The sequence below is a fragment of the Alexandromys fortis genome, unplaced genomic scaffold (assembly GCF_014885135.2).
Source record: "Alexandromys fortis isolate MF-2015 unplaced genomic scaffold, M_Fortis_MF-2015_v1.1 scaffold_53, whole genome shotgun sequence".
NCBI classification, from domain to species: domain Eukaryota; kingdom Metazoa; phylum Chordata; class Mammalia; order Rodentia; family Cricetidae; genus Alexandromys; species Alexandromys fortis.
Genome location: NW_026067939.1, coordinates 3478566 through 3494625, shown reverse-complemented (window position 1 = coordinate 3494625; position 16060 = coordinate 3478566). Strand labels below are relative to the sequence as shown.

The window sequence follows — 16060 nt, the reverse complement described above, 5'->3', positions numbered from 1 at the left end:
AACAAGCATAATAATGGTAATTAGCCCCTGGAGCTATTTGCAAATGGAATGAAGCAACAGATGATGCTTGGCGCATGATGGGCCAATAGCTAGCGCTCAGTAGACGTCAGGAACTATCAGGATCTGTGGCTTGGGGAGCGCAAGCAGCTGGAAGGGGCGGCTAGGGACAAAAAAAATGATGGCCTCGACATCATTAGCTTAAAGAAATCTGGGAAGACTGCATTCTATATTTCAAAGGCACTTAGAAGAATCGATTGTATGCGTAGCAAAAAAGAATGCTGCTTTGATTTACTCACATTTTATGAAAATTGTTACATCAATATTCATAATCTAAAGAAGCTTACTGCATTCCTTTCTTCTAATCCCTTTTGTCTGGTTTGGAGAACAGTTATTTTAGCCTTGTAGAATAGACTGAGAAATGCATTCCGTTCTTGTTTGTTTTTAAAAATATTCTGTAGGTTGGAGACTTAGCTCAGTGCTAGAACACTTGCTGACTAAGCATGTGGATACTTCGTCTCTAGCATAGGAGGAAAAAAAAGGTTTTGCAAAGTTAGGATCTTCTATTCTTTGAAAGAATTAGGTGGAATTTGCCTACAAAATTTCTGGCCTGTGCCCTGTGAGATGAGACTCCTTCTCTTTCTAAGTTATGAGACTCAGCTTTTTGGAGTAAGACATACTAAGATATATTTTTCTTATTTTTCCTTTTTAATGCATGTATAGTGTGCAAACATGTTGCACTGTGTAGATGCTCATGTATAGGTGTGCATGCATGTTTGTGAACATGCAAATGCCTGAGGTTGATGTTGGGAAGCTGGAAGCTGGGGAGAGGAGGGTCTTTGGCCTGCTGAGCCACCTGCAAGTCATGTAGGGAGTTCCAGAGTTCCAGCTGTGTGAGTCATAACCTCTGCCAGGATGGACTGTTGTTGATACAGCTGCTTTTTCGAGTTGTCCGTGCTCTAACCTCTCCTCGTCCACACTCCAGTATCTGGGTCCAATAACATAACTGGTTCACCAAGTTGGAGTCTTACACAGGTCTGCCATCAGAATATTCCCTATTCAGGATCAGTAGGGCTTATTCACTACTCCCAAAGAATAGTGTGACACAACATATCCAGGCTGTGCCATGGCAACGGTTCCCTGCTCTTAGCTCTCCAGTAAGGCAGATGTGCAGACAAGGCAGATGTAATTGTTTAAGAGAACTCGGTACTGGAACAGTAGGCCAGTGCTTCAAGTGAAAGACCCTGCCCACCAAGGATGTCAACATGTAACAGGGACATTCATTTGAAAGGAAAGGGACTGAACTAAGATACCTGCTTAAACTGATAGTCTTTCTCCACGTTCAGCCAGTAAGGCTGTTTTAGCTGCTTCCTTTGCTTTGACAAAATCCCATGAAATGCAACTTAAAGGAGAAAGGGTGAGAGGCTAGAGCACAGTCCAGAGCAGAGAGCAACAATCACTGAATTCATGCTAGGGCTCAACTTATGTTCCCCGCTCTTATCCAACCCAGGACCCCTGACAAATAAATGGCACCCCCGACCGGGGACAGATCTCCCCATTTCAGGTAATGTAGTCAAGAGAATCGCTCACAGGCGTGCCCACGGGTCAACCCGATCTAGAGTAATCCTTCATCGAGACCCTCTTAGATGATTTTAGATTGTGTCAAATTGAAAACTAAAAGTGACTATCCCAGAAGGGTAAAGGCCACCACAGATGTGCAGAGGGGCCAAGACTGCAGTCTGAGGGGCCAGCACGGCTTAGCAGTGCCATCCGCACAGACATGATTTCAGAAGAGTGGAAAATGGAAAGCTACGGAAGATGGAGCTTGCTCCAAGTTTCAGAAAGGCACTAAGTCCAGGCAACATGTGACAGGGTCAGCATCCCTGCAAGATGGCCCTAAAGGGCTGTCACGTGACACAAAGTGAAGCTTAAGATGTGACAGAGACCCCAGGGGTCTGGAGATGCCGGGAACATGAAGAGTCTGCCAAAGGAAGGGGCTTTGAGTACAGAGCGGAGCAAGCCCAAGAGAGAGGCTGTGTGTGCTACAGACCATAGAACTAGAAGTGACCAAACCAACTCCAGCCCAGATAATGCTCCAAGTACCCTAGATGCTGGATGTGGATTTGGCTTTGGTCTAAGCCGTGCTCTGATCCCATCATTCCTTGCTGTGCTCCCACTCCTTTCCTTTATAATGGGATGCTCACTACATGTCTTTGTTTGTTGGAAGTATGCAACTTCTTAATTGTCAGGGGATCATAAGTAGACACCCTGAGCTTGGACTTTTGAACAATATTAGAATTGCTAAGACTCTCTGAGCATATGCACCTGTTAGCATAATCACATAACTAGAAAACCTGAGCTGATGATAAAAATGGCGAGAATTAGTATGAGAATAGCAATTCTCTAAAATTTTATACATAAAATACGATTCTAATTAGAATCCCTACTGGATTATAATGTAATAAACGATGCCCTAGTTTATGTGGAGTAATAACTTTCTGTGTAGAAGACCTTATAAACTTTAGAGGAAGAAAACTTGGCGAGGGATTCATTGGAGCCTTCTGCAATAGGTAATAACATTATCTTAAAGTTTAAAGAGACGGGGCTGAAGAGTTGGCTCAGTCAGTGAAGTGTGTGCCTTGCAAGTATGAAGGCCCGGGTTCAGAGTCCCAGAACTGAGATTTAAAAGCTGGAACAGCAGTGCGGTCCAACTGCGACCCAGGGGTGCAGCGCATCATGCCCGACTGCGCTCTCTGCACTACCATACAGTTCGTGAACCAGGCAAGGGGCTGGAGACTGAAACACACAAAGACTCACAGACAGAGACACGGGTCATCCTTGGAACAGGAATGCCCCAAGAATGTCCCCTTTATTATTGTACCAGAGATGCTTACATAGAGATCCTTAACTGATAGCCACGCGCCAAACGCACCAGAAACCACTTTCCTGCCATCAGGAACTCCTGAGGGTCTTGTGCTCAGGGCGGCTGCAGGCTGTCTCAGAGCAGAGGAAAACAAGTTGTTTACAAGAAATTCAGGATCTGGGGGTTCACAGCTCCCAACACAGGGCTGGGATAACAATGCGGTCCAACTGTAACCCAGGGCCAGGATGGCAGTGCAGTTCAACTGGAACCCAGGGCCGGGAAGCATCAACAGGGGAAGCCAGGGTGTTGAAGATCAGGTAGAAGAGACAAGTGGTGAGCATCAGGTTTAGTGAAAGACCGAGGCTCAAATCACAAGAGGGTGGAGACTAAAGAGGTGGCTGCTCCTCCAGAGGACCAGGATTCGGTTCTTGGCAACTGCACAGTGCTTTACAATCATCTGTAACTCCTTCAACTGTGCAGGGCACCAAGCATCAAAGTGGTGTACATACATATACACAGGCAAAACACGCATACATATAAACTAAAATAAGTAATTCTAAAAGGAATTAAAAATTAAAAAATAAGAAGATAACCAATTGAGGAAAACACCAACTTTGACCTCTGAGCTCCACCCACGTACATGCCTCCCACACAAAAGATTTAAGTGGAAAAATAACGACATGCCAAATATATCCAAAGGTAAGAACAACAGGAAAAACTCTACTTGTAAGAATTCGTTAATAATGGACTCTACAAAAATTAACATTAATGGCATATGAGATGAATTAGTGCAACAGACGAGAACGCAGTGATGGACACTAGCACATGGAATCTAACGTTAGGTGGTAAAAATGACTTAATTACTACGTAAGCTAATATAATGGGACAAGAGTGAAACTGGATCATTGAGTCTCATATGACATAAAAATATATTAAATGAAAGGATCCAAAAAAAACTGTGTATACTGTGTAATGTTTTAATCAAAACTAACCAGAAACAATAAAAAAAATCCACCATTTGGTTATACCATAATACAAACCTGTGATATGGTGATATCATAAAAAAATTTTAAATTACTTTAGGAAAACTGAATATATAAATATAATATAAAAATATACTAAACCTGTACTATTCAAACTGCTCATTAAAATTATTTAAAGGAGGCTGGGAGTGGGGACACTCATTTTAAACCCAGCATTCAGGGAGTAGAGGCAGGCAGATCTGAGTTCCAGGTCAGTCAGGGCCACACAGTGAATTCAACCTTGTCTTAAAAACAAACAAAACGAGGAAGAGGAGCTGGGACTTCTGTACACACCTAGAATCTCAGCAGTCAGGGCTGAAGCAAGAGGGCATAAGTTCCAGGTCAGCCTGACTCCAGCAAAACAAACTGCTACCAAGAGAACCACTAGTAAGTCAGCTTTAAATAAATAGGAACCAACATAAATAATTAAATAAAAAGGAAAACAATTGATCACTGTTATATATTACAATCTTTTGGGCTGGCGAGACGGTCAGAGGGTAAAGGACCTGCTTTCAAGCCAGACTGCTTGAGTTTTAGCCCCAACACCCACAGGGCAGAAGGACAGAACCAAGTCCAGTCAGCTGACTTCTGCATCCACATGTGCACTGTGGAACACAAATGAGCCCCCCATATGCACATATAAAAATTGCAATTTTTAGATTTTGTATTTTTTTCTGATTTCAGTCAGAAAATTAGTGCTATTGAACGTATAGCCCCTCTCTTTCTGTCCCAGCGCTCACCCCTCTATCTACTGGACTATGGCCCCCCTCTTTCTGTCCCAGCGCTCACCCCTCTATCTACTGGACTATGGCCCCCCTCTTTCTGTCCCAGCACTCACCCCTCTATCTACTGGACGCATGGCACCCCTCTTTCTGTCCCAGCGCTCACCCCTCTCTATCTACTGGACGCATGGCCCCTCTCTTTCTGTCCCAGCGCTCACCCCTCTTTAGATCTCCATCAGTATGAGCTCATCCCACCATAACACACTGCCTCGAGGCTCAGTCTTTCTATATACCACTTTTTTCTTTTATTGATTCTTTGTGGTTTTCACATCATGCATTCCAAGAAAAATACTGCTTTTATGGTTATCTTGATAAACAATTTTCAATACTTTCAGGTAGAAATATGTATTTCTTAGACTTATTCCCAAAACTGTTCAAAATTCTAGATTCATGTTTAAAAAGAAAAGTAAAGAAAAAACTTTGGAATACTGGAATTTGCAGTGATTTCTTAGCTATTACATCAAACTCATGTTCAATAAAAGCAAAACACAGAAAGAGGCCTCGTTCAGCTGGAAAAAGTCTTTGTAGCAAAGAAAACAATAAATGGGTTTGAGATGACAACCTAAGTCATGGGAAAGTCACATATATGATAAGCAGTTTATATGTACACTTATAAGACACTTGTATAATTCAATGAAAAAACGAAAATACCTACATATTAAAAATTAGCAAAGGACATGAAAAACAATTAGCTATGGAAGATACCAAACGACCACCCAAAAAATTAAATGTTGCTAAAGACAAAAACGTGGTGCCATTATGGTAGGAATGTTAAATGATATTTCTCATTAGAGAAACCGTAGGGGCATTGCTCACATGACAAAGCTGTCCTGCCTCTGGGCATTTATCAGAGCCCTAGAGCAAGGCCTCAAGGAGGTATCTGTAGCCCTACCTTCTCCACAGCTTCAGGTGCAATGGGGAAGAGGTGGAAATGGCCCAAATGTCCAGTCCATCAGAAGATGAAGGAACAAGGAACCAGGAGAGCCCACAAATGCAAAGGTCTACTGTACCGGTCAGGACTGAAAGGAACTCCCACACTGTGGCAACACAGAGGACGCTGTACTCAGTAAAACCCTCCAGATAAACACACATACACACACACACACACACACTACCATATCATCTCACTTACTGTACAATGTTAGAAAAGTCAAACTCACAGGAACAAAGTAGACAGGGGCTGCCTAGAACTTAAGTGGAGAGGGTAGAGCATCCCCCGGCTACAAAGTTTCTGTTTTGCAATGTGGAAAAGTTCCATGGTGTACTGCAGAAATGTAAACATACTTTAAAACCCCTGAACTGAATAATTAAAAATATTTGAAATGATACATTTAGGGTCATGCATTTTAACACAACAAAAATGATAAAGAATTAGTACAATTAAGAGTTTTGAAAACCTTATCCCTTTTCTTCACAAACTGTTACAGTTTTAGAAATAAAACATTAAAAATGAAAATAAAATCTGGGCTCCTCTTACACAACAACATATGCCCCATGTTCCTTTTGCATCCTAAGCCAAACATCCCCTAGGAATAATGAGACAGCAAAGGAAATTCCACTTTGTGCTGCTGAACTCTTGCTTTGTACTTGAAAGGGCCCACACAGAACCCTTTAATCCTGACTCTTCAAATGGCAAGATTGCAAGGGACAACTGCAAACTCGGAGCAAAGACAGTTACTAGTAGGCATATTTGCAAGACAACTTAATAAACACAAAACTGTTCTGATTTTAGGGGAAAAGGTCGTTATTTCCATGTTACGGCTAGTCGCTAACACCGAGAAGGAACTCTCTTTACCTAGGGCTTCCTTCTGCAGATCATAGCACCTGGCTTGCAAGCTTACTTCGTGCTGTTTGGACGCCTGCATCTCCTGAGACTTCAAGATGGCTGCATCCGACAAGAGTTTGAGATTTTTCATTTCCTCTTCCAGGCACACCTTATTTCTCTGGGAAACTGTCAGACTTTTATTTAACATATCTATTTCTGTAAAGAAAATTTAAAAAGTTTATACACAGAAGACATTAAACCACAATCCTCTCAAAACTGATTTTCTTTTTGAAAATTAATATGTGAGAAGAAGATGACTTTTCTGAGAGCATGACACTTAGCCAAAGTTAGATTTAAACGTTCTAGCAATTCTGAAAATGGGAAAATGGCCTGAATTGCTAAATGTTGTACTCTTTTTTTTTAGCCTTAAATCATACTAAATAGTAATATAGACTGCTTTTACATTCTCGTATAAATATGAAAAGTATAATTCCTGCGGAGGGTTCTGGGTTTTGTTGAAATTGTGAGACCGAGGAGAGTAAGTGTGGATGTAGCACGACCTGGTGGGTAGCGTTTCTAACGGCTACTGGCTACATTCTAAGCAGCAAGAGAGGGAAGGACCTGAAGGATGGAGCATCTAAAACTAGCAAGCTTGTGGGTAGAAAGTATTTAACAGTTACCGAATCTATTTTAATGATTCTAATGGTACTGTCCCCTATAGTGAAACCAGAACATATTGTAGTAATTTGATGTCATTACTCTCTTGCCATTTAATCTTTAAATGGCTTTACAGTTCTACTTAGAGTCCATGTACTTTCTTGTAAAATGCACAGAGCACATCACCCATCAAAATAATTATCAAGTTTACCCTTCACCAATGTTCTCAGCACTGCCAACATAAGGCACCAAGGTAACAAAACGCACAGTAAAAGTACTATGTTATTTGTACAAGTCAGCTAACGATATTAACAAGGGTGTGGTTTATGAGACACTCAATGGTTTTCTAGGAAGATCACCTGGCACTGCCTTCTTTGGCTAGCCCCTCCTAAGCTGTGTGCTGAGTTCAGGTGTGCGTGGGTATCTCAACATGTTGGCTTGGCACATGCAGGAAAGATCAAAGTAGAGATCCGCAGGACAGATCTGGGAGCAGGCAATAGGGCAGCAGCTGGCGGCAGCAGGGCACAGGAAAGAGAAAATTTCCTAAAGGATGGTGCGGAGCACAACTGAATGTGGTCCAGCCAGGCTGATGGTGCACACCTTTAATCCAACACTTGAGAGGGTAGAGTAGGCACACATTTGGGAGTTCAAGACCAGCCTGGTCTGCAGCAAGTTCTAAGCCAATGAGAGGGACATAGTGAGGTTGGAGAGAAGAGTGAGAGGGGAAGAGAGAGAGAACAGAGAGAGAGAGAGAGAGAGAGAGAGAGAGAGAGAGAGAGAGAGAGAGAGAGAGAGAGAGAGAGAGAGAAACAGCCAGAGGTGAGGGAGCCCAAGAATGTGAGTGAGAAAGGGGGACACGGTTCAAGGAGAGCAAAGGAAAGACCCTACCTGGAAAAGAACCATGTCTGGAAGGAAAAGTGGCATTAAACACTGACCTGGGCCTTGAGAAGAGGCCCTGGTACCTTTTCTCTTTTAGTTCCTTTTCAACTTGCAAATGGAAAACCTGGAGAGATAAAGAAATGGCAGGGACCAAACGCATGTTTCTCCTGTGGTCCAGTAGCTACCTTATATGGCATCTCCCCACTGAGAATAGCTAATAGGCTTCTAAAACTGCGTGACGATGAGCCCGTCTCTGCGAGCAGGATGACCAGCACACTAATAGAGAAAGCTTTCGAAAACGAGGCAGCTTAACAGAGGGAGACAAAGGAAAATGCTTCCTGGGTAGTTTTGCAGTCGCAAAGGCTGCTTCTTACAGCTGAACCCACTGTCCCGTACTGTAACATCTGCCCGTGGTCAAGTCAGAACGACACTGCCGAGTAGGTCGCGCATGCTGGCACCGACTTCTCATTTGCCAAAGTGACTCTGTTGGCTGGTTCTGTGAGTGAGCGCTGTCATCTCTAAAATAACTAATGTCAGTGTGACTTTCTATCTGACATTGAGAGGCTGAATCTGCAACACAGGTTGATTTGTGAAATAGCGTCTATTTTCATGTCCTCGTGGGAAGTACGGCAAGATTTCCAAACTAACGGGGGACTAAAACATTTCCAACGTGGCCTCAGGAAATTAGACTCAGGGGAGGTGGACTGACTCGAGCTCCTCTCCCAACAGCTCACGGTGCCAACACGCCATCCTCTATTTTGCCATTATATCATTTCACCCTTGTCAGTTATCGTCCCGATCTGGGGTTCAGAATTATGATCCCTACCAGGTCAGTCTACACTGGTTACTGGACTGCACCCAACTTGAGGCTTTCTGCTTCTGCACACCCCTCAGGCATCATCCCATCCTCACACTCGTGGCCTGCCATAGCTCATACGGGATCCCATCACGGAAGTCTTTCCTGAGCTAACCTAGATACTGCATGCCAATTTGCATTCTTACTTTGCATGGATCACATATACGCATACAACCTAGTGTTAGACTGGAGGTTAACGTAGACCAGGGACAACAACCCGTGTATTCCCCTCTGGTTTCCACCATCATGGTTTACATATCGAAGGAGCTGTTATGTGTGCAGTCTTCTGAGTAGACCTTCTAAATGGTCCCTAATGTGCCAGTATTTGAACATCCTGAATAAGGGTTTGCTTCTGTTTCATTTCAGAGGCAGGCATTTTGAATTGGACATGCTTTATATGGCAGACTAAGTTAAACAATTAAAACATACACCCTCCAAAAATGTTAGCAATCTAACATTAATAGGCATAATCTAATCTAATATGCCTATTCCATTCTTAATTTCATCAAGTTTTATTAAAACTGTGAACTCTAACGTAATTTCATACTTGATTTCTAAAAGGTCAAAAGATATGCTGGGTGGTGGTGGCGCATGCCTTTAATCCCGGCACTTGGGAGGCAGAGGCAGGTGGATCTCTGTGAGTTCGAGGCCAGCCTGGTCTACAAGAGAGTTCCAGGACAGCCAGGGCTACATAGAGAAACTCTGTCTTGAAAAAACAGAAGACAGCCAGAGAGAGAGAGAGAGAGAGAGAGAGAGAGAGAGAGAGAGAGAGAGAGAGAGAGAGAGAGAGAGAGAGAGAGAGAGAGAGAGAGAGAGAGTTACTGACAGGAGGGAAGTTGCAGCTTGGTGAGGGATGCATGCCTGTGTGAGACCCTGGGTCTGATTTTTAGCACTAAACACCAACAAAATTCATTATCTAAAAAAAGTATGAGAATACAAAGTCGGTTGTTTGTTTTGTTTTGCTTTTTTAAACTGTATTAACGTTTATTTCTGTCTTTATAGCCCCAAGATTAGCCAAGTGAATGTACAATTACATTGTGTCATTATGCTATTACAAGAACTTTATAACCTTATTACTAGGGAATTCCAATGTTCCATTCACTGTGTGACCATTAATTTACATAACTTTAATTTTATTATAATAGGACAGACCTTTAAAAACTAAAGTTATTAAATGAAGGAATCAAAAACCATTACATTGGTTTTAAAAAACCCTTTTATTTTGAAATAGTTTACAGAAAGTTAAAAATAGATTTATAGAGAAGGTCCATTCCCCCTCACTCTACTAGTCAGAGAAGCACGTTAGATTTAACCAGCTGCGCACAAACTCTGCGTGTGATGCTTGTTCTAGGAGACTTTAACACACACACAGCGTTCCCACTTGCTCTGTGTTGCTGTGATAGACACCCTAGCAGAAAGCAGCAGGGATAGGAAAAGGTTTATTTCAGCTTACAGCTTACAGCTTACAGCCCATCAGAAGGGTAAACCCAGGAGGGAACTCAAAGACAAATCTGGAGACAGTAGCTGAAGCAGAGGCGTGGTCCTCATGACTTGCTCACCCTGCTTTCTTATACAACCCAGGGCCACTGGTCCAGGAGCGACAGAGCCCACAGTAGGCTGCACCCCCACGGTCAAAATATGAGGTTGTATATCACCAAATTCCAACCTGGTGTCCGCAGTCAGCTCATCCTCTAGCCCAGCAGTGCCAATCCCCAACAATTGCTCGTCTTCCCTTACACATACAATGGCTTCATGTCATGACTACTATATAAATGGAACAATAAATGATTTTGAAATTGAACCACTTTCTGAATGGATTTAAACCCAATCCACAGGATAGAATTCACGCATGGTACCATTAAGAGAGCCAAAAACCCACGGGTGGCTAATTACACATCCTAGGAAGAAGCTCCAATTACTATTCTGTGAAACGGATGCAGGAATAAACTGGATCCTCAGCTCTGTGTGCCATCTCAACCCTCATCAGAGAAGCTTCCTTCTTCAGTAGATGTAATTTGTACAGAGACCCAAACTGGTCAATGTGCGGAGACTAAGAGACTACAGAGTGCTCAGCTCTAAGTGGGGCATCTGTATCTTCGTTCCTCTCCCAAAGGCTCAGGAATCATAACAGAAGGGGAGGTGGAAAAAGATGAGATTTGCCAGCCACAACAAGGCCTCTGTACACGTGAACTCACAGTTAGTGACTACACACACAAGATCAAGTTGGACAAAATCCCAGCATGAAGGGAGAGGAGCTCGGGAAGTCCCATCCTACTGGGGAGCTACTGACAACTGCTGGTCCTTGTGGAAGAAAGAGTCAGTTTACTGGCCTGAGAGGCTGCCTATGCTCCAGAAGATGGTCCCACACCCATGCACACACAGGCAGCACTAAGTGAATTCAGAGACTTTTTAAAAGATCAACTGAAGTTGGAAAAGGGAGGTGGTGAGGAGGGTAGGGTTGGAGGGGAGAGTTGATCAAAACCCACTATGTTAGTTATGAAATTCTCAAACAATAAAAAGGAAAATCCTGTGAAAGGATTATGAAATTGGCATTTTTTAAACCTAAAAAAATTTCCGAGGTGTTCATTCAAGTTATTGCATGTAAAAGTAATCCTTCCCTTTTCATTGCTGATTTGGGTATTTGTTTCTCATCCATGGATGTTTCAGTTCCTAGCTGAGTTCCTGTCTTGAGTTCCTTCCCTCTATAAGGGTCGTGAGCTGGCGGATGAAATAAGGCCTTTCCTCTCCACAATGCTTTGGTCATGGCATTTATCACAGCACCAGAGAGCAAACTAAGACAACTGTCACTTCTACGTTGTCTAGAGCTACTTCTGCCCAGTCATGCTGGCTATAATCAACTTCTAAGTTTTGATTAATATTGATATTTTCACATGAATCCTGAATGCTCTTAATGCATCTCTATGGCGAATCCTAATGACAGTGTTTGTTCTTAATGCCATCTATAGTAAGGAATCATTTCCAGAGGTTTCCAATTTACTATGTCTGGAGAAATCACTGTCTTTGATAATGATAAGCATAAATTTTATAGACAGCAAGATCTGAAGTCAAATTGCTCCCTGATCCATAGGCTGTAAACTGGCTGGTGCCAGTTTAACAGACACGAAAACATTACTAATCTCATCAAATTCCATTAGAGTTCTTGGGTGAAGTTGTATTTTGAAAGGAATTTGTTTGTTTTTCCTTTGAGACAATATCTCACCATGCTACCCAAGATAGCCTTGAATTCCATGAATAAGTTATCCCTGAGCCTTTATGGAGTTGGAGTGGGAGGCATGCACCACCAGGCTGAGGTCTTTTGACTGAGCAATAGCTATCAGCAGCAGCACATTGTAAACAGATATGCTGCCATCCCGGCTTTGTTGTTCCATTTACCGAGAACTGGCAGGGCGGATTTCACAGGACTCTCAGAGTCCCAGGATTTGGGGGATGACAGATGAAAAGGGGGCTTCCACGTCAAGTCAGCTTTTACTGGCGCCTACCAAGACAGTCTGTCTGTCCTTTGAACCTTTGTAGCCAGGCAATGACTTCTCTATGAAAAGTCCTAAATGGAGTCCTTTTCTAGCGTACAGCTGTTTCAGGGAGTGCCCTTAGCCAAGGCAGGGACGTTTTATAGACCTCAGGCGAGCGGTGATGTCCTGCCAGCCAGGAGCTAGGACTGTGCCCAAGTATGGTCAAAAGCTAGGTCCCTGGGTGGGCACTTGGGTGCCATTTCTTTGTTCAGAATTTTCTCGGCAAAGGCGGGGTTGGAGGAAATAGGGTAGATTTGTTCACGATCGAGCTAGAAGCTTCAACTGAACAGACATGGGAATGACCAGAGAGTGAACAGACACAGGAATGGCCGTTTTTGTTCTGAAAACCAACAGTGAGAACACAGAGCTTCTTATATATGTGGCATATAGTGTCCCAAAACAGTTCTGATAGTAACACTGAAGGTGGCTGTGTGCAGAAAATAAAATAATAAAAAACCTAAGAATTGCCAGAATGTGCCCGGCGGTGGTGGCACACGCCTTTAATCCCAGCACTTGGGAGGCAGAGGCAGGCGGATCTCTGTGAGTTCGAGGCCAGCCTGGTCTACAAGAGCTAGTTCTAGGATAGGCTCCAAAGCTACAGAGAAACGCTGTCTCGAAAAAACAAACAGAATTACCAAAACGTGACAGAATGTGTGCTTACTAAAGTAGTACGTGTCATTAAAAAAAGCAACCTAGAGAGACTTGTCCAATAAGGGTGCCACAAACCTTCCATTGATAAAAATGGTCTGCAAAGCACAATAAAGAGAAGAAAGAAGAATTGTGCCTTCCCACACATCATCTGGTGCAATTTAAGTTTGCTCCAAATTTACTGCTCTATTTGGGGGGAACATGGACCATATTTTTAATATTTTTTTTCCAGGTTAAGAATTTTGGGCCAGGCAGTGGTGGCACACATCTTTAATCCCAGCACTCAGGAGTCAGAGGCAGGAGGAGCTCTGTGTTCAAGGCCAGGCTGGTCTACAGAGTGAGTTCCAGTACAGCCTAGGTTACACAAAGAAACCCAAAAATCAACCACCACAAACAACAAAAATCAACCAACAACAAAAACAAAAAAGAAAGAAAGAAAGAAAGAAAGAAAGAAAGAAAGAAAGAAGTTTTCGATTGTGTACTAAACACTGGTACAATATGAAAACTGGGCTCTATTATGTTTCCTCTGCAAAGTATTAAGGGGGCCGGAGAAATGGCTCGGTAGTTAAGAGCATTGACTGCTCTTTCAAAGGACCCAGATGTGATTCCCAGCACCCACACGGTGGCTCACAACTGTCTGCAGCTGCAGCTTCTGGACCTGAGACGCCAACTCTTGGCCCCAAGCACACAGATAAACACAGAGTAAAACTTTCACGAACAGTAATTTTAAAAAAAATAAATTTTAAAGAGCATTTGTTTGTTTGTTTCTGCTCTGGTTTAAGGAGCAGTTAATTTAGCTAAACCCCAACTATAAAGTCTATTCCCCAAGGGAAGGAAGTGTCTATCGCTTCAGTCTCAGGCGGGCTGCTCAGTCTTCCTTGCGCAGAGGAGCTCCAGAGAGCTGGAAAGTATTTCCATGCAGAAGCTGATCTCCCCTACTGGCTCTGCGCCTGGCCATTCCCAGAGGCTGCGCCTGCCTTGCCCACTGTCCTCTCATCTTCAGGATTAAAAGAACATATTTTTTCTTTCATAATTTTTACTTCTATGTAGAATAAACTATATCCTGACCCCAATATACTGGCCTTTAAAAAATAAAAATAGAAATTCGCCAAGTTCCATACTCCTTTTCAATAATGAAAATAACCTTAAGCCTCTTTAAAGCGGTTTTAGTGAAAGTGAGGAAAAAGCAGAGCTGTTACACAGCCTCCCCCTCCCCCAGCCTCCCCTCCCAGTGACACCCCGCACCATGCTGCATCTGGTCAAGACAAACTGCATGCCATGTTATTAGTCAGAGACCACATTTGCAGCAAGCGCACATAATGACCTGGATGCATCACTGTGACACCCTGGAGAATAACGTCCATGTCTCAAAGTTCCTCTGGGTGTCCTGTGTTTATCCGCCCTTGCCCCCAGCTGTCAGTTAGGTTTACTGTTCTCTAGTTCTCCCTGTCCGGCAGCTCACACAGATGTAGCACATCATGCTGCCTGTTCAGACTGCCGCCTTCCACTGCGTAAACACCTTATTTCAGTCTTTGACGCTTCAGTCTTTATGTGCTCAGTTTTGGTCTCTCTGCAATGTTGAGTATTTTTGTTCAGCATTTATAATTATTTGAGTGAGGCTGGTCTTATACCACTACTCAACCACTGAGATGAAGAGAAAACTGTTAGACAAATCTAGAAGCTTAACAAGAGGAATCAAACTTTTAACCACAGCTGTAAAATGGATGCAGCATAGCTTTGGTTAGATGAGCAAATAATTGTGGAACTCCAGGTATAATTGGACCTTAATGTTTCTCTACAGTGCCAACCAGTAATAAAAGTGGACCTGAGTCCCAACACACAGAGAAATCCTATGATTGCATAGCTATGATGTAGCAGTTAGAGACAAGCAAGGAGACTGTAAATACATGTAACAAACCTGCCAAGGCTGCGTCACTCAGAGATTTCATCTGCAGAAAAACTTCCCCTTTCAGTGAAGTCCAGTTTTGAAAATTATCACATACTTCATGTTTAATACTGGTTAGTTCCCTTTTAGTAAAAGTAAGTAACAAAAGGGTCTTATTCCAGAAGTATCTGTATTCTGACAATCTTTGACTGCAATTAGTAAAACAAAAATTAGCATTTTTAAACACAGAAAACATAACAATAAATACACATTTCTTCAAAAGTGATCATATAATCCATTGTTTAATGGAGACAATTTTGAAAGCGAAAGGAAGCCTTCAACATATCACACACAGACAACAGATGTACTCTGAGAATAGTGACGGTACACTGATAAATACAGCAAGCCAAATGTCTTCTCTTTTGTTATTTTAACTACAAAGAGGACAGACATCCTCACATGCAGTAGTCTAGACACGGGCCAAGGCTACCGCAGGAGCCAAGCACCTGGTGGTAATCAGGTTGCCTGGTGCTGTTAATCTGCGAGCCCACTACCGGCTTTATTGAAATGGGCCAAGGAAAATTGTAATGGTAAAAATGTTCATCTGGGAGTGGGGCTAGAGCCATGGATAAGTAGTTAAGAGGACTGGCTGCTCTTCTGAAGACCCAGGTTCGATCCCTGGCATCCACATGATAGTTCACGATCAGCTCTGAGTCCTGTCCCGGGGGTTACACCACCTCTGGAGAAACTGCATGCATGTGGTGCACGGACACTGATGCAGGCAAAACCACACACACACACACACACACACACACACACACACACGGGCGGGGGGAAGGTGTGAGCAGATTTCCTTCATGCATCCACTCAACAATTCTTTACTATCAGCTATACATAAGCTATTTGTGAAAGGCAGACCGTGGCCAGCAGACTTATCAACAGATGCATCAAAAACTTTTTTTAACAAAAAGTTTGTGGTATTAAGGAGTGGATTAAAACAAAAACCTAAATCCAAATGCTTATGCAGCACATCTTTTAGTTATCTTGAACCTCAGAAACATTCTCAATGTATTTTAGGACGTGTGTTTCCAGTGTTTGTTTGTTTGCTGCATTTTATCTTTATGGATTATAAACCTTGCAGTGAGTCTATGGGAGGAGATTAGCGTTATTTGCGCT

General features: G+C 42.8%; 1 protein-coding gene across 4 annotated transcripts in view; it reads right to left on the bottom strand.

The window, feature by feature from the left end:
• The window catches only part of Lekr1 (leucine, glutamate and lysine rich 1), a 118647-nt gene that overhangs the window by 64354 nt on the left and 38233 nt on the right, over positions 1 to 16060 (bottom strand). For 2 of the 4 annotated variants that reach the window (XM_050147479.1, XM_050147482.1), the window contains exons 5-7: positions 14918 to 15093; positions 6460 to 6645; positions 5557 to 5701 (exon numbers count right to left, since the gene is read on the bottom strand). In XM_050147479.1, coding sequence (XP_050003436.1) covers positions 5557 to 5701; positions 6460 to 6645; positions 14918 to 15093 — 507 coding nt within the window. The remainder of the gene's footprint in view (positions 1 to 5556; positions 5702 to 6459; positions 6646 to 14917; positions 15094 to 16060) is intronic. The other 2 variants (XM_050147481.1, XM_050147480.1) reach the window with 2 other exon arrangements.